The sequence below is a fragment of the Arvicanthis niloticus genome, unplaced genomic scaffold (assembly GCF_011762505.2).
Source record: "Arvicanthis niloticus isolate mArvNil1 unplaced genomic scaffold, mArvNil1.pat.X pat_scaffold_517_arrow_ctg1, whole genome shotgun sequence".
Taxonomy (NCBI): domain Eukaryota; kingdom Metazoa; phylum Chordata; class Mammalia; order Rodentia; family Muridae; genus Arvicanthis; species Arvicanthis niloticus.
The window spans coordinates 38,715-65,189 of NW_023046146.1; the positions used below are offsets into that span (position 1 = coordinate 38,715).

General features: G+C 42.6%; 1 protein-coding gene across 1 annotated transcript in view; it reads right to left on the reverse strand.

Moving 5' to 3' along the window:
* The window catches only part of LOC117702158 (ankyrin repeat and death domain-containing protein 1B-like), a 57,736-nt gene extending 31,889 nt beyond the window's left edge, over positions 1 to 25,847 (reverse strand). Inside the window, 6 exon segments of the mRNA XM_034493449.2 lie at positions 7,865 to 7,969; positions 8,077 to 8,175; positions 16,118 to 16,216; positions 20,117 to 20,152; positions 20,154 to 20,221; positions 25,596 to 25,847. Coding sequence (XP_034349340.1) covers positions 7,865 to 7,969; positions 8,077 to 8,175; positions 16,118 to 16,216; positions 20,117 to 20,152; positions 20,154 to 20,221; positions 25,596 to 25,767 — 579 coding nt within the window. The 5' untranslated portion in view covers positions 25,768 to 25,847.
* Positions 25,848 to 26,475: the final 628 nt, after the last annotated feature.

The following is a 26,475-nucleotide window of genomic DNA, read 5'->3' on the forward strand; positions in this document are numbered from 1 at the left end:
TTCAACTCAAGCTATTTAAAAAAAAATGGAAAAGGAAACTGGGTGACAAAACTGCCTAAGATGAATTTTCTTCAACTAAAAAAAAAAAAAAAAAAAGGAAACTTGGCTTAGTATGCTGAGAGCTTAGCAAGATGCCTTTAATGTAAGGAGGGTACAAGATTCCATAAATAGAATTCTGAATCTGTCAGCGAATCACTAGCTAATGGTGTTTAACGAAAAGATCAAGACCACTGATTGCTTCTTATAAGGAAGAAAAAAAGAGAAACAGGCTAAAATAGTCCAGTGCGTAAAACAAAATGGAGAACATCTGCTCAGATCAGCCCAGTGGAGATCTGTGTCCATGAATGTGCAGAAACTGGAGAAAGAAACGAGCACCAAACACTTCACATAATTCATGGTTCTTAGGCCACATACATTGTCCACGAGACCTACAGCTGCAGCCCTTCAAAGCTTGAAGGCTAGTTGCTTTCCATATTCTCAGGAGACCACTGAAGGGAAGGAATGGATTGGTTGGAGCCACAGTTTTCAGCTTGCAAGTTGGGTTATGGTTGATGGGTAAAATCTAGTCCATTTGAAAATGACAGACTGGTAGTTACTAGATGTGACTTACAACAAATATCCACAAATGGCAACAGCAGATGAAAAGCCATATAAACAACACGAGGGGTTAGTCTCGTTTTCAGCTGGGTTGAATTGTGAGGCGGCGAGGGTGTGAAGAAAGCACACCCCTCGGAGTGTCTGTGACGGTGTCTCGAGGCAGGATTTGAGACTGAGGGCTTTAACCTAATGACTGGTTTAATCCATTGATGGATTCAAATTTTGACTAGACCATTGGAGGCGACAGAACTGTGGAAGGTCTAGTTGAAGGATGCTTGTCACTGAGGACCTGTCATGCTCAGCTGTCCTTCCTGGCCACAGTGGTGAAGCCACATACTTCCTGAAAGCATGAGCTATGATAAATGTTTCCTCCTTTTACACTGTTCTTTTGGGTGTGTATGTCATTGTGAGAATACACCTGAGCAGTATATAAATCATGAAAGGAGTAACAAGAGACATGATGACATGCTAGATGGAAATAATATCTTGGTTCTGTTGCTGTGAAGAGACGCCATGACCATGGCAACTTTTATAAAAGCGAACCATGGAGTTTGCTTACAGTTCAGAGGTTTAGTACGTTAGCATTATGGTGGGATGCTTGGCAGGACACAAGGCAGGACAAAGGCAGACACAGTGCTGGAGAAGACTGAGAGTCCTACATCCGCATAGGCAGAAAGCAAGAAGAGCCAAACGCTTGACTAGGCTAAAGCATTTGACACCCCAAAGCCCACCCTGAGTGACACACTCACTTCAGTGAGGACACGCCTACTCCAACAAGGCCTCACCTCCAAATGACACCAATCCATGGTGGCCAAGCATTCAAATCTATGAGTTTACTGGGGTCATTCTTATTCAAACCACCCAAATGTCGTACATCCCCTACACCATTCATGTAGCAACAATTTTACGTGTGTGTGTGTGTGTGTGTGTGTGTGTGTGTGTGTGTGTGTTCATAGATATTATGCTAAGCAATGGTGTAGCCAAGAGGAACACTAGAGAGGAGTCCTGCAGGGAACAGAGACACATAAGCATGTACTTACTCATATAGTAATGTAGCAGCAGAGATAGCGTTGGGAGCACTACTTAGCGTGATTGTGGGGAGAGAAGAGGAGACAAAGCTGCCTTTGAAAGTGGCTAATGTACTGTATCAGGAGATAGAAACACCTGTTACTTGATGTCTGCCCATAATCTTTTCCTCTGGAACACCGCCCTTGCACCATTTTTGATGCATCTCTTAAGACTCTAAGCCTCCTGCTTCTTCCTCCAAGGTCTGCATGATTGAATTGGCTACCCATCATACCAGGCCAGTAAGAGTCAGCCATGGGATTTATTTTCCTAATGCAGTCTATATTTATTGTAAAGTCATCAGTGAGGATGACTCTTCGCCTCTTGGTAAGTAGAGATAAGAAACACTGTTGGCAGAACTTGAACTCCTGGATTCAGACAGAACCAAAGCCCACTTGGACCTACACGAGACAATAAATTAAAAAAAAAAATTGTGATAAATATTTGACAGAAGTTTTAAGGAAGAGAAGGTTTATTTTGGCCCATGGGTGTAGAAGTTTCAGTCCACTGTTGGCTGACTTTGTGGCCTGTAGGCTATGACAAGATAGAAATATCTCGGAAGAAGGATATGGCACAGGCAAGTCACACATGGCAACAGGAAGTAAAGACAAACAAACAACCTGAGGGCCAAGGCTCACCTTCAAAGGCACACCCCTACTGACCCACTTCTCCTCACTGGTCTCTGCTTGGCACAGTTCTACTGTCTCCCACTGTTCTATTCAAATTCCAAATCCATCATCAACAGATTAAACCAGTGAATAACTCAGAGCCTTTGAGATCTAATCACGCCTAGAAATGCTTTCTCAGACAGGACTAGATGTGTATTTGCCCAGTCCCCTAGGTGTCTCTGGATCTAATCAAGTTGACAAGGAAGACTATAATCTCCAGTGCCTTTGCTTACTGGACTTTATGTTTCTACTGCTGGAGCCTGACCCAGGGCTTCATGTATGTTATTAAAGTCTTTACCGGGAGAACTTTAGCCCTAGGCCTAAGAAAAGCAGTGGTTCTCCACCTATGGGACACTATTCCTTTGGCAAACGTCTATCTCCCAAAATATCTACATTACAATTCATAACATAAGCAAAATTACAGTTATGATGTAGCAACAAAATAATTTTGTTGTTGGGGGTCACCACAACATGAGGAACTGTATTAAAAAGTTGCAGCATTAGGAAGGGTGAGAACCAATGCCCTAGGAAATCTTAGGTTTCTGGCCCATGACGTTATCATAGGGCACATTTGGCACCATCTACCTAACTGTAGGAACCATAGCTCACCACTGGTCATTATGTCTTTTCGTATTACCCATGTACTGAGTTCAGTGCCGCCAACTGCTAGGCTTTTCCTGATTGCCTCCTGTCGTGTAAAGTGATCACATAACTCCTGTTGGTCATGGTGGCTGGTTCAGAACTGAGCATCTGATTCAAACGGGACCAAACAGAATTGCTTGTGACACTCATGTACGAGCTTTGATGGGAAAGGATTTTTTTGTCTTTGGGTCAAAATCCATAAGGATAGAAACTGGAACTGTGAATAGATCCTCTTACCATCCTCAGAACACAGAGCACAGGGAAGACTAGAGGCCGTGAATGACAGCCAGTAGTTGCAGAAATAAAAAAAAAAAAGCTGGACCCACCATGTCTGAAAACAGCAAGACACACCCTCGAGACCTCATTATAAGTTATCAAGTTATCTTTGTTATTCTCAGCCCAGATTAGGATGGATTTTTGTTACTTGTAGCAGAGAGAATTCTAATATATATTTATCAGTTTGGGGACTATAATTCTAATATATAATATATATATATATATTATATATATTACATATTATATATTATATATTACATCTTATATCTTATATATTATATATTCTTTTTTCATTACTATACCAAAGGTGGCTACTTTATGAAGTTAAAGAAGTTCATTTGGCTCGTGGTTCTAGAAGGGCAAGGTATAGGTCCACATCTGGGAAAGGCCTTCTTGCTGGCAGACTCCTGAAACTTTGCAAGAGTCACAAAGCAAGAAACAGAGGGTGTGTGCTGTCTCTCCCTCTCATAATAAGCCTATCAGATTTCAATCATTGAGTTTCCACCCTGATGGCCGAATCTAGTCTTAATCATTCCCCAGAGGCTCCACCTTGTAATACCATAATGTCATTAGCACATGACTTAATGTCATTAGCAGGACTCCGGTGATTAAACTCCTGTAAGACTGAAGCAACTAATCACCTTTAAACCAGAACAAGGACAAACACTTCTCTAGAAGGGTTAGAGGTCTGTTCAATTTTAAAATAGTCCATCTCTTTTTACCCTGGGTTGCTGCAAAGTTTTACATTTTTATATAGCCCAAAAAGTGACACAGGATCCATACCCCAGAAAGGCCTAAGACATGAGAGGGGTTCCAGGAGAGAGAGAGTTGGCGCAGACGAGGCAGCAGGCTTTCCAACGGAAGAGTTAAATCTTTGAACTTTGGACGCCCTTTATGCATGTTACCAAGAGAGAAAAAAAAAAAAAAAAAAGTGAAGACCGTGCTACACAAAACAGAACGTTCCACATAATCTTCATCTTTTAAATACTAAAAGTACCTTAAAGAAAGATGAAGTGACAGTACAATGTAAATAATAAGATATAAATCTTTGTTCTTGTGGAGGTACATATGATTAGGCAAAAATAGCAACAGGAATTTCAGAGCCATGTGTATTTTTTTGAAAATAAAGTTCCTTATCATGTCATTTCATTTTTAAAAGAAACAACCCAACCCATTTGAATTATGTTCAAGCGGGCTTCTATCCAGTGCAGTCTCAAGGGATCTCCTATATTGGGAAGGCAGAAAAACTTCCCAGACAGGTCCAAGAAAAGTGTCTGACCCAGGGCCTCATGCCCGGAGCAGATCACTAGGCCTCCTGGCCAAGGATCCTGGGCCTTCATTTAACTAGAATGAGGAGACCCCAGAATTCTAGTTCCTTGTTGTTTTTCCTTTGTTAGCTCATATTTTTAACCATCCATGTTTTAACTTGATGCGTTTAAATTTTTTGCATGTAAACAAATCCAAGGAGTTGAAATGATCTAATATAAATTATTTTATGTTTCAAGTTTAGTTAAGTCACCAAATGCAACAAAAAGGTCAAAACAGCCATTAAACTGGCACCGGAGTCCCACCAGGCTCATTCTTTACCATGGAATCCTTGGGACACTGCTCCATGGTGTCTCTGTCTACATCCACACACCACAGCATTTCCCTTGATGGGAAGGCACAACCAGCTTGAGGGGAAACCCAGAGTAAAGCAGGCAGGAAAGTGTGCTAGGAGGTCAGGAGTGCTCAGAGCTGGAGGCATAGCTCAGATGCAAGGGGTAGGGGTGGGGTACAGATGCCGGCTGGGTGAGTTTTCTTTACACAGTACAGTTAATAGCTTTGGCTAAATGCCATCTCAGATACACTTGGCCCATGTATCCATGGGTGAACAAAACTACTCACAGTGCAAAATATTGAGGGGGAAAAAAAATCCTGTATCTACCAAGCATACATTTTCCTTTTTGTCATTTCCTTAACCACGTGGTTTAATAAATTACACAGCATTATAGTTGAAACAGGTACTGACAGCAATCTAGATGTTTTAAAGGGCACGGGAGGCTGTGTGTAGGTTATGTGAAGTACTACACCATTTTATATAAGGACTTGATCTGCCCATTTTAGCATCCAAGAAGAATCCTGGACCTAATTCCCTGTAGACACTAAAGGATGCCTGAACAAGAAAACAGATGTCTTCTCAATTCTTCCACTCCTCCCTGCAAAGAGGCTGCTTTTGACTTGCAAAGACTTCCCGTTCCGATTCAATTGAGCCAGTAGATGTTCCCAGCGTGCTCAGCTGACAGAAGCACAGCCAAACACGTCCACTTCAAACCAATATGCAGACAGCATCTGCGGCTTCCCTTCTATATCCCCCTCTCCCAAGATCAACGTTTCTTTAGTTGTTATCACAGATGGAGGCTGACATATAGATTCAAAACATTTAGACTACTTAGCCTCCAACTCCTGGCTCTAATCTCTCTTCCCTGGTAACATCACGGTGATTTTTAGGGCTGTCCAGCTAGGAGAATGCCCACGAACCCCAGCGTCCAGCATGCCGCAAACTCCATCCAAACTCTCTTCAGCCTAGTTAAATCCATTTTGTCTTAAAGACCTCTTCCTGGTAAAGCTTCTCTTGCCAGAGTCTAGGATTGCCTTGAAGCCAAAGAAAAGGCTTTTACTAAACCTTTTAGAAGCACGGGGCTCTTTCAGGTGAGCAGAGTCCAGGCAAGAGGGTAACACTCTGAGCCAGAGTCATCCTGCCTGCACAGTGTGCGTGTGAAATCCGAAATACCTTTATATAAGTGAGAAGGCAAAGCCATAACTTCCTAATCCTACCTCCAAATGGGCTTCTTTGTCCACTTTTTTTTTTATCATTGTAAAATATTCATAACATAAAATGTACCACTCTGATCATTAGTCAGTGCACAGCTCGGTGATACTAAGTTTAGTTGTTCACTATTTTGTGTGTGAGAGTGCACGTGCCATGGGACATGGGTGCAGGTCAGAGACCTTGTTGGAGCTGATTTTTCTTCTTCTACCACGTGCGTTCCAAGGATCAAATTCCAGGTATCTAACTAAGGTTTGGTGGCAAGTGCCTCTTTACCCACTCCACCATCTCCGCAGCCCTGGACCAGGAACCTTTACATCATTCTGCAAGCTTCACCACTGCACAAGTCCATAGCATTTTTCATCTTTCAGAACTGAAATTCTGTACCCAGTGGACCACAGCTCCATTTCCTCCCCTGGTCCCCAGCAAGCTCCACACATTCAGATAGCTTTAAAAAACAGTATATTTTGTCTGTTCCTGTTAATCCAGGTTTATTATAGAAATACAAATCAGCTCTGAGGGTCTTCCCTATACATCCCAGCATACCCCTGGGCTCATTCTCTTGTAGTCCCCACACCTAAGGCCTCTCGGTGAACTTATGGCTCTACACAGCACTGAGCCCCTCAGCCTTTTCCTCAGCAGAGCCACAGGAGGAGAAGGAACAAGGGCACCACAGGATGGTAGACATGGCAAATAAGAAACTCATGAAGTAGGAAACGCCGGTGGTACATGCCTAATCCCAGCACTCTGGAGGCTGAAGCAGGAGGATTGCAGGCTCAGGAGTGGTCTGGGCAGGTATAGTAAGCTCCCATCTCAAAAAAAAAAAAAAAAAAATGAAGACGAGGAAGAGGAGATAGCTGCCATTAAACCTGCTCCTGCCTCTGAACACATCACCCTGTCTGCCCCTTCCTATTCACCAGTCTCCCACGGAAGAATCAAGAGTGCACTGTGGTGATGTATGTGCCAGGCCTGTGGGAATTTGAATAGGAATAGCCACATGGACTCATGTATGTGAATGCTTAGCCCATGGGGAGTGGCACCATTAGGAGGTGTGGCCTTGTTGAAAGAAGCGAGTCTCTCTGGGGGCACACAGTCTCTCTCTGCTGCCGACAGATCAAGATGTAGAACTCTCAGCTCATTCTCCAACACCATGTCTACCTGTATGCTGCCATGTTTCCCAGCATGAAGATAATGGACTAACTGCCTAAAACTGTAAGCCAGCCATAATTAAATGCTTTCCTTTGTAAGAAATGCCATGGTCATAGTGCCATGTCACAGAAATAAAACTCAAACTAAGACAAGGTCCTAGTTTGACGGGTCCTAAGACAAGGGCCCGTCCCTGAAGGGATGCACCTTAGTTGCTTTCCTCTGTGCCTAGCACATTAAGACACAGTCATAAGGTAAACCTGGTCTTACTAATCATTTACAAAAAATAAAGATAAAAAGGTTCCTAGACAAATATAGTAAGAGCATTATAGCCCATGGTTGGTTCAAATATATTCTAAAAAGGTCAGGCACCATAGAATAAAGCTGAGGCACACATTTTGAATACTGATGGAGGTGTCCAAAATAGTGTTCAAACCATGGCCAAGATGAGGGAGTGGAAAGGGAAGGAGTCCGGCTGCTGTCTCTCTGATTTCTCTCCTCTCCACATGCAGAAGCCTGGGTTGCTGCCAACAGAAACACTTCCCTCCTCCCCTATGGTCTATCAGGAGCTGGCTACAGGGCCAAGCTTGTGTGTGCTTGCTGCTCTAGCACCCCACCCAGGCAGGAAGAAGCTGAGTTGATAGGGAATATCCAGGCACACCTCATTGGGCTGGTTCAGGTCCTGCAGATGCAAGTCTTGAATGAGGTAATCCACAATGTGCAGGTTATTGTTCTGAGCTGCCAAGTGGAGAGCGTTCATTCCTTCCTGAATAGAGTCAGGGTGAAGGAGTAAGTACACTTACCTCAGAACCCCAGAACCTCCTGCCCCATCACTGGTGAGGTGAGAGCTCAGGCCCTGGAGGATGCACCTACCTGGCTCTTGGCTCTCTGGTCTGCTCCAGCTTTAACTAGCATGAGCATGATCTCGAAGCATCCAGACCAGGCTGCAAGGTGCATTACTGTCAAGCCATGCTTCCCCAAAAAGAGAGAAGTAGAGAGAGAGAACCCATTACACAATAAATCACCACATTCTGTCTCAGCCAGCGAAAACCTAGGTGATACTAGATTACTAAAAAATTAAGAAGTACATAATTTAGTATGTAACAGAAGTGATATTGCAATTCTATGGGAGATGTATAAGGAATACCGGCACAAGTGGATCTCCATCTGGAGGAAATAAAGTGAAATGCGGCACCACAGTCTACCAAAAAAATTATATAATACACAACAGCACAAGCACAAAAACAACTGTACTGGAAAAATACAGACTATGATGTGCACTCTCTCTCTAGAGTTAAAAAAGGTAAAATAGAACAAAAACCAATTAAACAAATGATACTTTCAAAACCCTATCATTAGTTTAAAAAAAAAAAAACAACAGGATCTCTAATATGTGAAATATTCTTACAAAGCACCACTAACAACAAAAGACAAGCCCTAGACAAGTGCACAGGTGAGAGTGGTCTCCTACGGTATCAGAAAAAGTGAAAAACACTACTGTCTAAACTAACTGGCAGTTCTATTTAAAATCAAAATATGCTCTTGGTCTCTTGGCTCTCGGTTCCTCTCTCCTTCTCCCCCTCTCTCTCTCTCCTCTCATGGGCTGGTTTAGGCTGACCATGTTCAGCCTGACGCTTCCCATGTCTGCCTTCTCCTTTACATCTACGATAAAACTCTTCTCTACTTTACAAACAAAATCAAATCCAATCAAAATATAATCATCCACCCACCTCTGGGACCTAAAGTTACACACACACACACACACACACACACACACACATACACGGATGTCAATTATATCAATGAGAACTGATAACTAGGTATATATCGTCATCTATATGGGCAAGTTGCATAAATTGTGAAATAAATTCATCATGCCATGCTATCATAAGTAATGAATTAAATCAATAAAATGGACTTGAAAACACCTTCGTGGACTTTGTTAAATATAGAAAATAATATATAAAGTTGATTTAACCTGTTAGCATTATTGGGGTGCATGTGTGCATGCATTGTGTATGTGGGGGTGGCAGACGCATGCTGTGACACATTGTAGCAGTCAGGCGATAATATTCGAGATCCTATCAAGAAGCCCAGGGATCAGGCTTCCACAGAGAGTATCTTTACTCCCTGAACTGTCTTACTGGCCTTAATTTCATTTTTATAAAAGACAAAGTAGACAAAAATTTCTCATATGCAAATGTATGTATTTATTCCTACCTCTGGGTACATAGCTATAGGATGGTGCATAGAAATATTGATAGATATATTTTGATGCAGTTAGGGTGGGCTGAGCGTGTGGAAGCAAACACATACTTCTCAGACAGCTAAGCCAAGCCACCCGAGTAAAGAAAGTGTACCAAGAGAAGAAAACAGAAACCGTAGTTTTATAAAGGATCCCATTCCCATAGAAGCTATCCAAAAACTCCCACAGATGTCTCTGTGTGCACAAAGGAGTTAGACAGAGAGATTCATCTCAGAACTTCCTGACCTGTGGGAAGTCGCATGCTCAACTGTTCAGCCAGAGAGTAACATGGACAAAAACACACAGCCAACAGTTAACACTGGCTAGTTCAAGAAGGTGGCATCAGGAGGCAAGAGGAAGCTGGTACGGGCACGCAACCCATGCTGAAGAAGCCGTGGAGATCAGGAGGCCCGAGGGTGATCTTTTGGAGCAGCCAGAACTAACTCAGAGTCCGGTCACTCACACCACTGCCAGGAACTATAATATTGCTCAGGTTAGTTAATGCTCAGCTGAGCTTCACATTCCAGATTGTTCTGGTTTTGAGGCACGGTCTCACCAGGAAGAGCAGGCTGGCCTCGAGTTTACCACACTCCTGCCTCAGTATCTTAAATCCTGGGATTGCAGAAACCTTTGAGCCACACTCAGCTCTCTTGTTCCTTATCTTTAAGGTCACATATATCCCTTTCTGTTTCCTCTATCTGTATTAAAAAGCAACCTGTGTCTTCTGTACAGACTCTCCACTGCATCATCTATGCTTCAAATGATGATGGTTTTGATCCAGGACACAGGCTTGTTAGATGCACATATCTGAATACATAACCAAGAAGTCAGGGTCTGTAGGCCTCTCCTGTTTGTGATGTGTATAAGCATCCCCCCTCCCCCGTGGTGTTTCTTTGTCTGCTCCCGACTCTGTTTAGGTGTCCTCATATTCTGAAGAGAGAGTTCAGGTTGGGAGAGTGAATGAGCAAGTTCCAGTTTATTACTGTGTCATTTTAAGTCAGCGCCTCTTGTCCAGGAGGGATTTGTTTCCAGGGGACATCTAGAAATATCTTGGGACATTTTTGACAGTCACGTGTCAGAGACCATGTAGACACCTAAAGAACAGAGGCCAGGCATGCTGTTAAACACTCTATGACACACGAGACTGCCCCGCAACAAGGAACTGTATGATCCCAAACGTCAATTCATCAACTAACACTTCTTTCTGCTGAGAAACCCTGCAGTAAATGTACCTGCTCTATCAAACATACAGCTCAGCTGTCACTCGGCATAGTGACTTTATGAACGTCAGACTTAAAATTCCAGTATACAGTACGCTTAGTAACTTCTGCGCTCTTCCTCTTATAAGGAACAGTGATCTATCATGATTGATGGGGTCTTTTAAGTGCATTAATCACAATTTTACCTCTTCATTTAGCATCCCGTGCTAACTGCTGCCATATTCAATAGTCTAACTCTCGCTTTACATGTGGTTCTGTTTGGGACAAGCAGTAAAATCACATAGCAATATACTTTTCCCTAAGAGATCATTCCAAATTTTGAAGCAAATAATCTTTTAAAAATCTGATTGTAAAACCCAAACATTGAGAATCCAAGCAGCAAACAACTTGAGTTTCTGAAAACACCAATTCCTCCTGGAGCCATCGTTCCTCAGAGGTATAAATCACCATGTACAGATGTATTTCCCCCCCCCCCCCCCCGAGGACCCTCCACACCACAAAGCCTTCTTCTGTGGAGCTGACAAGCTCGAGCCTGTGACATGGGTGACACTCGGTTCACATGCTTTTCAAAGTATAAAATGCTGGAAAGTTGCTGGTGAGCTGTCCCCATAATCAGTCTAGTCAAGGTGATAATGTCCCCTGGGAACAATGTACTCAAGGACTTTCCAGAGAAGCAGCACTGCAGACAACTGTCTATCCTTATCTTCTGGGCATCTGGAGTATTGTCCATCTTGGATTAAGAACCTCCTTTTATTTAGCTTATCTCGAAGCTCAGGGATGCCACCCACCTTAATCCTTAGTGGCTGGGCCTGGCATCTGACCCAGGGCCTTTGATGCCTTCAATGGTACTGTTCTGTTAGTGTTTACCTTGGCTCCCCAGTTCAACAGCAGGATCCTTATGACCAGGACCATATCTCATACGTCTCATATATGTCATTATACTCATATCAAATATAATCATCTGGGATACTTTTAAATCATGGATTTGTTTGGTGTGTGTGTGTGTGTGTGTGTGTGCAGGTATTGCATGTAGAGGCCAGAAGTCAACATCAGGTGTCTTCCTCAGTTGTTTTCCACCTTGGGTTTGCTATCTGTCTGTCTGTCATCTATCTATCTATCTATCTATCTATCTATCTATCTATCTATCATCTACCTATTTGTAGACAGGGTCTCACCATGTAGCTCTGCTCTGTAGGGTATGGTTCCAGCTAATATAAAACGTCTTCTACCCTGTCTCTACCACCAAAAGCAGCTGAACTCTCTGGATAAAATCCATCTATCAGAGGATTCTGGAATGGGAAATGCAATAGGCAGACTGAGGAAGGTAACACAAACTCAAAAGCACCAATGATGCGGAGGGAGGGTTTCAGCTGTTTTCATTGTTTTCCTAGAGGCTTGAGGCAGTTCTAGTTTTTGACCAGAACATAAACAAGAAGGGAGAGAAGGAAGCCACTGAGGAGGAGAAGGTGGCAGAGTCTTCCCTTGCTGCTCTCTTTGTCCCTGACAGCTTAGGGAATCTGGGGCATGGTGTATGTGTCGGAGGACACAGAAGGTGTGTGTAGAGGACGCAGAATTGTGGACAAGAAGGAGGTTTTGTGTACACTTCTAGACGGTGCCGCGAGTTCCATGTGGATTGACTCTTAACACTAGGACAACAGTTTGGGGAACTGAACTCTGGTGAAGACTATGGTCCAGGCTCAGATTGGCTCTGGGGACAGATCTGAATTGCACTGCGAAATTTTTGGAAACTGAAGTTTCAGAAGTTGTAACACCCTGGTCGTCCTTGTGCGATAAGCGCACCATCTCAACCAATTCCTGCTCTGGACTAAAATCAGCTCAAGATGGAACTTGTCCATCCTGATCGGTTTTACACAGCTGTAAGGATCTATGATAACAGGCTGGGTAATTAACAAGAAGAACAGAACAGGTTCAGCTCATAGGTCTGAAGGTTTAGAAGCCTATTTGATGAACTGAGTTATAACACAGGGTGGGGAGCTCATCTTACCAGGAACCCTGCCTTGAGAAAACATTAATCTATTCAATGAGGGCACAGTGCTATGAGCTATTCATCTCTGAAAGATCCCATTGCTCAGTGCTTTGGCTCCAGGCATTATTTCTGCTCCATGAACTACAGAGAACATGCTGAAACCATAGCAACACCAGAACTAAATGGAAACACAAGACTATAAAATGTTTAGAAGAAAAAAATATGAGAAACTCGTAATGGTTAGACAAATTGTCCCTACATATGCATCATATCAGTATCAGGAAAATAGGAACAGGAAGCCAGGCACCGTGGCATATGACCAAATGTCACCCATGTCATGGGTTTGAGCTTGCCAACTCCACAGCAGAAGACTTTATGGCATGGAGGACCCTCTGGGAGAAATGTACATCTGTACATGGTGATTTACTGCTTCTAAGGAATGGTGGCTCTAATACGAATTTGTGGTTTCAGAAACTTAAGTTGTTTTCTGCTTGAATTCCCACCATTCAAAAAAAAAAAAAAAAAATAGAGAGAGAGGTAAGAGGAGCTCTGTGTTAAGACCAGCCTGGTCTACACAGTGAGTTCCAGGTCAGCCAGCATCTTATAACGAGAAGCCTGTCTTAGAACAAAACAAATGCCAAAGTTTTTACTTCATTGAAATAAAAAAACCTCTGCTCTGTGAACACTGAGAAGGAAGTCTGCAGATATGATAAAATCCCATCTAACATTGGACCTGTGCTCAGAGTATGTAACATGCTCAAAATGTCACAATGAGAGAATACTTTAAAAGAAAATAAAAGAATAATCAAACCCAGTTCTTAGAAATGTTCAAAAGATCTAGCTGGGGATGGAGGTTGGTGCTAGAAGGCTCTGTTTATATGTGAAAAGCTCTGGTTCCCATCACCAGTGCTAAAACCATCTGAGCAGATTTCACAAATGATGACCATGAATGGCAACAGGTAAGAAGATACTTGATGTCATTTGCCAGTGAAGAAACAAAATCAAACCAGGGAGATGCCTATGTTCTGAGCAGGATGGCCAGAAGTGAGGGAGGAAACACCAGGCAATAGCAGGCAGCCATGAAGGTGCGAAACAAAACTGACCTCCTGCATTGTTGGTGAGGATGGAAACATCCCAGTCTCCCAAGTCCACAGCTGGTGGTTATAAACACACACCTCATTGACCTGGCAGTATCATATACCAAAGAGAGGAAAAAGTTACGCTTGCAAAACCATGCAAGAATGTTTGCAATGGCTTTACTTTGTGTGCACATAAACACATATATATGGAGGTCCAAGGTAGATTGCTGGTATTTTTCTTTATTGCTTTCAACATTTTTTTTTTTTTGATAGGGTCTCTCAGTGTCCTGGAGCTCAATGTTTTGGCTATGCTGGAGGAAAGGGGGCCAGGATCCACCCAGTTTTATGATTCTTGAGCCCAGCATCATTATTATAGGTGTGTACAGCCAGGCCTGGCATCTCGTGTGGGCGCTAGACATTACCTGCTATCTTATTGCTATCTGGGTCATTTTCCAGCACTGGTAACTACTTACAATAATAACTAACTGGAAACGAGCCTCAGGTCCTTCTAATGGTAAATAGATAAACTGGGGGTACATCCATAAACAAAACAACTGGTCTGTTAAAGGATGTGTGTGTGTGTGTGTGTGAGCGGGGTGGGGCTGGGGGTGGAGTGCTCAGTGCTTTGATGAGTGACAGAAGCCAGCCTCAAAGATTATATGTCATATTGTCATATGTTTTCACATAGATGCCAGGCCCTATGTAAAAAAATAAGTCTCAAGAAGGTAAAACTGCAGAGAACAGTGGTAGTTGAGGTGGGCCAGCTTTGAATGCAAAGGCTTCTTTTTGTTGTTGGTTCCTTCTCTCTCTCTCTCTCTCTCTCTCTCTCTCTCTCTCCCTTTCTCTCTCTCTCTCTCTCTCTCTCTCTCTCTCTCTCTCTCTCTCTCTCTCTCTCTCTCTCTCTCTGTATGTCTGTGTGTGTCTGTGTATGTCCGTGTCCCCCTTGATCTCTCTTTGTGTCTTTTGTGTGTGTGTGTGTGTGTGTGTGTGTGTGTGTGTCCCGGTCTCTCTTTGTGTCTTGTGTCTCTGTCTGTCTGATGCTGGAGACTGCTTTGGGGCCTTATGCATCCTAAGCACAGTACTGCTGAGCTGTACTCCAAGGCCCTGTGCTCTACATTTTAAAGGTAGTGGTTGTTATGAAATGTAATGAAGTATCTGGCAGGCCCATGACAAACTTCTACCTTAATTTCCACAGCCAGGACAAGGATGTGACGGGCTAGTAATGCCTGATATCACAAGTTCAAGGCTTGCCTGGATTACACAGTGAATACAAAACCAGTCTGAGCAACTCAACGTGGCCTTGCCTCGTTGTTTCTTTTGTTTTGTTTTAAGGTTGGGACAGCTCAGCCATGGCCTGCTGACCACTGAGCAATCAGTAGCCACACCCCTTCCCAGTAATTCATGGCTGTTATACAATTGGTTACACTCAGAAAGTAAGAGTGCAGTCAGTGGTAATTTTTAATTCTGGGTTATTACATAACAACCTACTTGCTCTACTTGCGATGACAATAGACTAGAGAGATCTGGCCGCATTGGCGACACAAAGAAAGATTCCTGGAATTATCAAATCTATACCTTGTCTATGATTGCCGGAAAAGCCAGTAGGGTGACTAATTGGTGTAAACTGATGCCTCTTATCTCCCAAATATTTACTCTCATGGAACCATAAAAGTTAACTTTGAGGGACATGACCTTTAATTGCTCCATATTTGAGTCTCCTTATCTATAAATTGGATAGTCTACTAATACTTTTTCCGTAGGATTAGAAGGGAGATGGCGTTAAATACCCCGATTGGTCCCCTTGCCTGGTTCAGAACATGGTTATGATACTTTTCATTTAGATTCAGAGTCGACGGGGCAAACTCACGATGTAAGGGTCGTGGAACTGACTAGCTTCCATCTTTCACGGATCCAACCATAATGTGGGCAATCACACTATTTTCGTAATGAAAGCTAGTGCCATAAGGTCAATACAGGAAAAGAAGAAGAAGAAGAAGGAGAAGAAGAAGAAGAAGAAGAAGAAGAAGAAGAAGAAGAAGAAGAAGAAGAAGAAGAAGAAGAAGAAGAAGAAGAAGAAGAAGAAGAAGGAGAAGAAGAAGAAGAAGAAGGAAGAAGAAGAAGAAGAAGAAGAAGAAGAAGAAGAAGAAGAAGAAGAAGAAGAAGAAGAAGAAGAAGAAGAAGAAGAAGAAACACGTCTGAAAGGTCACGAATGAACAATTAGCTACCGAGTGGAAAGAGCACATAGCGCATAGCTTCTCTGGAGACCTTTCCAGCAGTGCACACTGCCGATGGAAGTGTGCCCACGAGACGAGACATGCGCAGTGAGGAATCCTCCTGCATATGTTATGCTCCGATTCCATCTACCCACTGAAGATGCACTTACCTTGTCAGCAACATCCACCCTGGCTTTGTGACTCAGTAAGAAATCCACCGAAGATAAATTATTCCTCCCCACGGCAAAGTGCAGGGCTGTGCGGTTCATCTGAGGAAACATAGTTTGCTTCTTTGGTTATCTGATGATCACTCAACCTCCTTTACCATCCCTGTATCCTCTAGTTGTTTTCTATTCTTTTTGTGTATGAGACAGAGTCTCACATTGTAGCCCAGGCTGGCCATCATGTCTAGCCCAGTCTCCTATCTCTCACTCAGCCAGCACTATTCACATTCTGAGTATTTAGCACCTTTTGCCTTTTCCTTTGAACAGCATTTGAACTATGTCCAGCAGAATCTGCTGAACATGGTGGTCCAATCCCATAATCCCAGCATTTTGGAGGTGGGGACAGGAGGACCACAAGTTTGAGACCAGCCTGGGCTACAATGTGAGACTATGTCTCAAAAACAAAATGTCATTCACACAGTGAAAGTTGTAGTTTTCCCCGTATACAGTCATTAATAATGGTAATTTTTTTTCTGTACATCCTATATGCTAGCTGGTGACTTGTTCCTGTGACAAAATGACTGAGATAAACAGCTCATAAGGAGGAAGCCTTATTTGGCTCATAGTGTCACGGTCTCCAATCATAACACCAGCTTCTACTGTGTGCCTCTGCAGCTATCAAGCCTTCAAGATGACTTTAGAAGATACTTGGGTTTTAACGCAAGCTAGACTATATTGATAATTCACAGTAAAGTTTCCTGTTTCAGTATACATGTATAAATGTGCAACATGTATACCCAAAGAGGCCAGAATTCTGATCTCCTGGAACTGGAGTTACAATGGTTATGAGCCTACATGTAGGTAAAGCACTCATACACATAAAATGTAAAGAATGTAAGAAATATGGCAAAGAAAGCAAAGGAATGAACTGAATTAGTTGCAAGGTTCCTTAAAAATCTGTGATGATACATATTTTTTAAATGTAAGTGATATTGTTACATCCTTATACAAATAAAGTTTATGGGGAAGCTTATAGCCCAGATCTGACACGATGGAATAAACTCTATTTTGTAGGCAATGTCAAGGTGACTTGTGTTTTGTTAAACACCACCAATTTAGCAAGCAAGAAAAAAAAAAACCCACTCATTTCAAACCATTCTCATATTTATGTAATTACTGTGTGAAACAAGAGTAGTCTGTTCATGCGCAGGCATCTTTCTTGGAGAACTAAAAAAGTACTTAGAATATGGGAAATGTGTCATAAATATTACTGATAAACAAACCATTGATTGTGACAATAAATTGCTATGAACAAGATTAAATAGCTATCATTAGAAAAACCAGTACACAGTAGCTCAGTGGTAAAGCATTTGCCTAGCATGTGTGAGGCCTGGGCTTGATCTCCAGGCTACAATCTAGGACCAAGTCCAGGCCCATAACCCTGATGGCGGGCTTTCCAGACCACCCACAGACTTTGTATAGACGTAGTAAAGATCCTGTGCACCTCCTTTTGTAGAATTAAGGAAAGACAGCACGCGCCAGAGAGGGAAGGGCTGACATACAAGGATATTCTCTGGCTTCCGTATACATGCTCACCCATGTGAACACCTACTCACACGCAGATGTGAATACAGAGTCACAGACACAGACACACACACACACACACAAATGTATGGGGAAATAGATCAGTGATAGGTTGCCTAGCATGTGTGAAGCTGTAGGTTAAAAACCAGTATTACAACTACTTTGTGTAGAAAACAGTTTTAAATGTGTAAATTTTAAATTTTAAACTATTTTAGATGTATACCAGAGACTGTATATCCTGCTAGTTAGAAAAATTGCTACTGATTTACTTACTTAAAAAAATGAATCTTAATACTCATAATAAGTAAATATTTGAAAAATCTTAATTTAGCTAATAACTATTTTCAAAGGGTTTTTGTTTTGTTTTGTTTTGTTTACATGCCAGCTTCTTTTCTTTAGTTTTCTTTTTCATTTTTAGAGCTCTGGCTGGCCTGAAACTCACTATGTAGACCAGGTTAGCCTCAAGCTCAAGAGATCCCCCCTGCTTCTGTCTCCATGCATGTTCACAGAAGACAGGAGAGGGTGTTAAATCTCCTGGAACTGGACTTACAGACAGTTGTGAGTTGACATGTAGGTTCTAGGAATCTAACCCAGGTCCTCTGCAAAAGCAGCCAGTGGTCTTAATAGCCGAGCCCATCTCTCCAGCCCCAACCAGATCTTATCTTTTCTTTTCTCTTCCTATACTCTTTTCTTTCCTCCCCTTCTTCCCTATATTTTTGTTTCTAGAATTGTTATGCTATAATTTTTTTTCTGGATATATATGTAGTTATAAGTTATATAGTTATATATACAATTATATATAATATAAAATATATAGGCTATTTATATAGACTATATTAGTAGAATTAGTATAATATATATAAAACATATCTATAGTATGTCAAAAAAGCACATAAATATGAATTACATGTATGAACATATAAATTCCCATAAGTGCACGCACGAGCACATATTCCAGCATGTACTCATGTTTTCACTCACAACTGCTAAAGATTATTCTGCTACGTGTGCTGCATGACTTAGACCATGCAGTTTGTTGTCATGACCTTCCAGCCGGGACAGAAAGATACAGATTTTGTGACACCTAAGTTTAGGGATTTTTGTGACATCTATTTAGGGAGCCCTGTACTTACACTTACTCATGTGGAGACTGGAAGTCAACCCAGGCGTTGTTTCTCAGAAGTCATCTACTTTGATTTTTGAAGCATTTTTTAAGTGGGACCTGCGGCTTGCCAATCAAGCTAGGCTGGCTAGCCAGAGAGCTTCAGTCTCTGCCTCCTCAGCATGGGGGTTGGTTATGAGCTTGCGCTACCAAGCCTGGCTTTTTCACCAACACTTTACTGACAGAGCTACTTCCTGAGACTTGGAGAGTTTTTATTTATTTATTTATTTATTTATTTATTTATTTATTTAATGTATATAAGCACACTGTCCTTGAAACACCAGAAGAGGGCATCAGATCCAATTATAGATGGTTGTGAGCCACCATGTGGTTGCTGGGAATTGAACTCAGGACCTTTGGAAGAGCAGCCAGTGCTCTTAACCATTGAGCCATCTCTCCAGCCCTGGAGAGCTCTTTTTAAAGCCCCAAATCAGAAATGTATAATTTGTTGCTGCTATCATGTTTTCATTTTTCAGGTCTTATGAAAATCATATAACCCTGGGCAATGTTTCGAGAGCCCTCCCAGTTCCCTGGCAGGGGCATGGACAGGCAGGGACCCTGAGGCTTCTGTTTTATTTAGCATTAAATCCACCTTTGCCTTTGTGACCTCAGAGCACTCTACAGTTCATCCTAAGCAAGCTTGTACCTCCCAGCCAGCTCATGCTGATAAACTGTGCCTTGAAGGGACTCCCCACCAAGACAAGCAACTGGAACTCCATGTTTCTGGCAGAGGACTTCTCCCCCAGAGCCTAGGTATTTGAAGAACAAAAGCCAGATTTCATTGCCCAACATGTGGATGCTTTCCATTTCAAAAGCAGTAAGATGAAAATCCACATACTTCTTTACATTTTAAATCTTGAAATCCCTAACCATATTGGGTATCACAGAGAGGGAGGAAAAAAAAAAAAAAAAAAAAAAAAAAAAAAGCCCAGATGTTACAGCAAAGCATAGCCTGGCTTTCCAGAATGGGCAAGACTGAACTGATTCACAGGATACAATCTAGGACCAAGTCTAAGGCTGGCATCTCAATGGTGGACTTGCCTGCCTACCCACAGACTTGGCAAGGATGCACTTAAGACCCTGCACACTTCCCTCTCCTAGAGAAAACACTGGGAGCCTGCTCTGCTGCCTAATTCCACCTTTAGATTTAACACCCACAGCAGACCCTCACACCTCAGTTACTATGATTTCAGTTGACCTTCAGACTCCAAGCCGTCACGTGGAGGAGTCACTTGTCAAAACTTGTGACTTCTACTCACATTGTCCGCAGCATTAATGTTCACCTTCTTTTCAAAACAGCTTCTCCATGAGATCCAAATTATTGCTTTTAGCAGCATTCTGGAAGCTTCTCTCGATTGGCAGCACTGGAAGAAAGAGAGCAAGCGTGACCCTGGGTTGTGAAGGAGGCCGCAGTTGTCTGTCACATTTCACGTGACAGCCTTGCACTCTGAAGAGTTGGAATGGCAACCCTGAGACGTGCCCACTATGCCGCCGAGGACAGTGTATTTGCGTGACTCTTTTACTAAGCCAGGATACTGTGATTCCACCATTTCCTCACATGGTGAAGAGATGTTTACACACCCTCAAAAATGTCCCTGGTCCCAAACAAAAGCACTGCTCAAGAAGAGTTCCCCACCCCCCCAACCCCCCCCCATCCCCCTCTCCTCATAGTCTGCTGTCAGCATAGCAGGTCAGAGGGCTGTAGCAGCATGACCTCCCAGAGGACAAGATGAGACTGAGAGGAACATGGACCTTACAAAGACAAAATATCTATCTACAAAACTCAGATTCAGTGCCAGACCTGTGAGAACAAAACCTTGAAATGAGCTCACTGTCAAGACCCAGATAAAGACCAAGAGGAATGAACATGTTTTTATTTTCATTTGTAGGAAAGGACATAAAATTGGATTCACATCTACTGTGAACATGACATCACACACATTCTCCCTTCTCTCTCTCTCTCTCTCTCTCTCTCTCTCTCTCTCTCTCTCTCTCACACACACACACACACACACACACGCACACACACACCTTGGTAGACTTTATTAACTAGTATAGACAAGCTTCAAGGGAGGTAGAGGGTTCTCAAGAAACAATCCCAGGCATGGGGAAATGAAATCAAAATTGAGGTTAAGAATTAATAGCAGACATTTGACAAAATATTTTGAACTGAATGAAAAGGAAAAGAGCTGGGCTGGAATGATTGCTTAGGCAGTGATGGGCACTGAGTGTTCTTGTAGAGGACCTGGGTTTGGTTCCTCTTAGGAGAAGAGAACGGACTACACACAGATGTCCTCTCAGCTTCACATGCTCACTGTAGCATGTATGTGCCACTGTCACATCCAATGCGCACACACAAACACACACACACACACACACACACACACACATCCTACACACTAAATAAAATACATTTATAAAAGAAATTAAAAGAAAGAACAAACAACTTTCCTCCCCTTTCCCAAAAGACAAAAAAAAAAAAAAAAAAAAAAAAAAAAAAAAAAAACAAAAAAAAACCACCTCTCTTGGTTAACTGCAAATAGAAGAGAATTTCCTCATTTTGAAAGGCCATCCACAAAAAACTGACAACCAACATCATACTTAGTTTTTAAAATCTGGACTTCTTTTGTTCCTAAGATCAAGAATAAAAAGAGATTTCTGCCGGGCAGTGGTGGTGCACACCTTTAATCTCAGGATTAAACTTGGGAGGCAGAGGCAGGTAGATTTCTGAGTTCAAGGCCAGCCTGGTCTACAGAGTAAGTTCCGGGACAGCCAGGGCTGTTGTTCAACCCTGTCTTCAACAAAAACCAACCAACCAAACAAACAAACAAAAAAAGATTCCCACTCTTATCTCTTCATTTACATGTTGTGCTGAAAGTTACAGTTGGTACAGTAAGTGAAGAGACATGCAGATAGAAAGGACAATGGTCTGGCTTCAGACCACTTGGTTATTTACATACAAAAATCTCAAGCAACATACAGTGCAGCTCTGGAACCAGGAACTAGATTAGCAAGTTTTCTGAATACAAGATCAGCACATAACTATCATTCATATTTCTGCATATTGGCAAATGAAAACTAAAATTTACAAAGCACTATTTACAACTGATTAGAAACCAAAACGCTTACATATAAAGGCAGCAAAGCATACACAGTTTCTCCGTACCAAAACAATATTGAGGTGGAGAGCTGACTCAGAGGTTAAGAACACTTGCTGCTCTTGCAGAGGACCTAGGTTCAAATCCCAGCATTTATATGGCAGCTTGCAACCATCTATAACTCCAACCCCAGTGGACCCCAAGCCCTCTTCTGATCTTCATGCACACGAGGCACAAATAATTGTGCACACACATACATTCAGGCGAAACACTCAACTGCATAAAATAAACCAAATCTTTTTTTTTTTTTTAAAGAAGAGGATGTTGAAAGATCTCAAAGACTAAATCATGGGAAGATATAGTAAGTCCCTGTGTTGGAAGAGTGAAGATCATAGCTGTTGACTGTAGCCGCCTGCGGCCACAAGTCAAGTGGGTTCACCTGAAAGGGGGCTGGGAATGAAAAGGGGACGGAGGGCGAGAAGAGATAAAGCCAAGACAAAGTTCTCTGATCAAGGCTTGAAATTTAATAATTGGCTTTCACATATAAAGGAAAAGGGGAAGCCCCACCCCCCAGGATCTCTTCTCGGCTCAGTCTAGGGGCTGGGGCAAGACATAGCAGTCTGGGAGGTGTCAAGGCTAGCTCAGCAGGCAGTCCATTCTTCTTAGCTCAGGTAGCAGGCTCCAAGGCCCAAGGCTGGTAATGCAATGCCTCTCCTAAGTCTTACAATTGCTTGATCTATTGTGGTAAAAGACTTGCAGGCCTTCTCAGGCCTGGGGGAAGAGCACAGTTGACTGTCCCAAAATGTGTGTCTATTGATTTAATGCAATTTCAATGAAATGTCACACAAACATATTTATAGCATGTAGTTCCTATTACCCTGCTTTAAGCTCTGGGCAGACCATGCTACCAGCCCCACCTAGGTTCCCTTGGATCTGAGGATAAAAGACATACACAGACATTAACTTATTTTTAATATGCTTTTAGCTCAATGGCTGGACTCCTCTAAGCCTCTCTCAACTGTCCTGTTCTCTTCACTCCCAGCTCAACACCTCTAACTCTGTCCTCAGCTCAGTTGCTCAGTTACTTTTAGTTCCAGCTCACCCCCTAAATTTGCCCATAGTTGCCTTTCTAACCTCCTGCCTGCTACTCCAGGCCCAGTCAGGGAAGTGGCCAATGGCAACTCCACCCTAGATCTCACATGGCTGGTGGCTGGTGTTCCTTCCGAAGCATGGCATAACCTTTTTTCCTCTCCTGTGTCTGCTAGCCTGCCTGCAGGAATATGGAAGTCTCAACTATCCCACCCAACTCATTGGCCACTAGCAGCTTTATTGATCAATCAAGAACCAATTGGGGAACAGGACCTTTAGTGTTCTCATGCAGGTTTCCAATCAAAGCATCAGCACTAACCCACAACACATATTGTAGCTATTAACAAGTTCATTAAAAAATATATATATAGCCGGGCAGTGGTGGCGCACGCCTTTAATCTTAGCACTTGGGAGGCAGAGGCAGGCGGATTTCTGAGTTCGAGGCCAGCCTGGTCTACAGAGTGAGTTCCAGGATAGCCAGGACTACACAGAGAAACTCTGTCTCAAAAAATTATATATATATAATATATATATATATATATAGTCAAAAACAATAATAACTGTACAGTAATGCGCAAGAATTGTGTAAGTAGGGTGTTTAGCATATAGAGGAATATACACACCAACAGAATAAAATATATAGCCTAAAAATAACACATACAATATCAGTTATTTTTTGACAAATGTTTGTAACTTTTGACAACAGAGAGTGGATAACCATTTCAACAAATGACTTCTAAATATTTGGGCACCATACCGAAACCTGATATAAACTTTATATCGTACACATATATATCTTATATATAACTTTATATATCAAATGGACTATATATGTAAATGAAAAGCACAAAATTATGACTTTTAGAAGAAAATACATGAGAAAAATTTCACAGTCTGCGGTTCAAAAAGATTTCTAACACGAGCAACAACAGTATGACTGCACTGCAAGTGAAAAAAAAAAAGTTCATAAACTGAATTTCATCAAAATGTAAAGCCTGTGGTCTTATGGAAAGTACCAGCAAGGATCAAGACCGTGCTGCAGAGCAGGTTATTATGGCTGTGCATAATATTTCTGACAAATGAAATACACCCAGAGTATTTAGCTCTCAATGTCCAACAGCCCAATTTAAATACAAAGAGGAGACTTCAAGTGAAGAAGAGAAGCCAAGGTGATAGAATATGTTACCACAACCATGAGGCAAACACAAATTAAGGCCCCCAGTGCCATACCAATACACACTGATTTAAATGTCTGAAAATTGAGAGAAAGGCAATACCAAGTTTGTTTCTTAAATGCTTCTTTCTTACGGGGATTGAACTTGTTCTAGTTACTGTTCAGCATTTGCAAAATGCCCGAGACAACTGACACAGAAGGAGGAAAAGGGTTACTTTGGATCAGACTTTCAGAGGTCTCATTCCATGGCCACTTGACCGGGTTTTGAGGGTGGGTGGGGGTGGGCTGGCAGTGGCAGCACAAGAAAGCACAGTGGATACGTGTGGAGAAGCTAGTAGAAAGGAATTGAATCAGTCGTGGAATCCTCCGTGAGGTTGTCCCTCAGTAACATGAAAACTTTCTTCCACTAACCCACTCACTAAAAGACTAGTTTTAACTAGTGCAGAGTTTTCAACCCTTAGGAGACATTTCACCATCCGAAGTCTAATCCTCTCCAATCTCAGTAGCTCTCAACTTCATGCCCCGTTATCCTCAGTGCCTGGACATCCTCCTCGTTTTAAACCTAGGGACTTCACGTCTGCATCTGCCTAGCCCTTGCTTGCCGTGCTTTCTACCTGAACCTCCGATGGCTGGTTGTTTGCTCTCACCTGAGTACCTTCCCAAACATGCTCTGTATGTATCCTGACCTAATGTCCTCCTGTGCCCAGGTGCCTCTGTTACTTCCTGGTTTAAGATCCATCAGCCTCCTCCGCAACAAAATCGAGTTCCCAGACACAGGAGCATCCTTATCCTCTGCATCCCCGTATCTGAAACGTGTCTTGCAAATATACTAAGGTAACGATACACAGTTGCTGAGGCTGGGGCTTCAGGAAAGAGCTCATTTACTGTGCGCCCGCGTGTGCCGTTAAGAGACGGGCGGAGACGGGCGTCCTTTATTTCCAACTCCTGAAGACTTCCTCAGTGTAGCCTCCGTTTATGCTATTATTCCTGAGGCCTAGCTGATCCATTCCCCATGCTTTAGAAAGTTAAGCACAACAAAGTGACTTAAAGTCACACAAATAAATCTGAAGCACAAATCGTGATTTAAGTCAGAGGCACAAGGAATTCTTTTACTTATTTGAACACGGGCTTACTCATTTCTTTAAACAGTCTCCTCCTCAGCTTGGAAAAGTGACCCTCCTATCCACAGTATAGGGTGTGGATCAACACTGAGTGGGGAGAACATCAAAGCTGAAAACCTGCCAGCAAAGGGGGGCAGTGTTGGAGGACATTCTGAGGGTCGCTAGGCACCTGTATCCTTCCAGGCCGCAGTGAGTACTCCTCTAGTTTCTAGGCCTGAGCCCACCCTCTGTCCATCAACCTCGTCCCAGGACTCACAGCCTTCATGTCCTGCAGCTGCTGCCTCTGGGTCCTGCACCTCGGGCTTCGGCATCCTGGCCAGGCTCCTCCAGGACCTGGTGGCTGCATCCCTCAGGTTGGCCTTCAGGTCCCTGGCTGCCTGGAACAACGGAGCCCGCGCTCCATGGCCCCGGCCACTCTCAGGGTTCATGGTCACTCTTGCTGTGGAGACCCCACTAAGGTGCGGAGCTGGCCTGCAAATGCACCCTGCAGGAGCACAGAACTGAGTCTGCTCTCTTTGGAGCCAGTGGCTAGGCACAGGCCCTTGGTTATCCAGCCCTTCCTCGGCTTGGGCAGGTCTGTGGTGTCCGCCTTTAGGTGTGGCATGCCAGGTACTAGGTTTGGCTCTACACAAAAGGAAAAATTTCTAGAAATCTACAAGCCCTCGGAAATGCTCAGTTTGTGTTCTGTAAGTTCTTTGTACAATTTAAAAATGCCTGGGCTTGATTTATAGTCAATACTCATTACTGGAAAGTCAATATTAAATACTTCCTAGCTGGGATTCCAGAATTTCTTCCTTGGAAAAAAAAAAAACCCTGAATTTCTCATTTGATAAGCATGAAATTATCAGCTTTCTTGGCTGGTCTGGTAGAAACTAAAATAATACAGAAACAAGTCCAAAAAAAAAAAAAAATACTTAGTCTTCAAATAAACGTCAAATAAAAGAGATAATTTTCTATTATGAATTATGAATTGATGAGGTGTTTCATTTTAATATAAATTATATAATATTAGGGCTGGAAAGATGGCTCAGTGATTAAGAGCACTTACCACTCCAGCTTCTGACCTCCATGGTATACACACACACACTCACACACACACACACACACACGTTAGTAATGGACTTAAAATGTATATG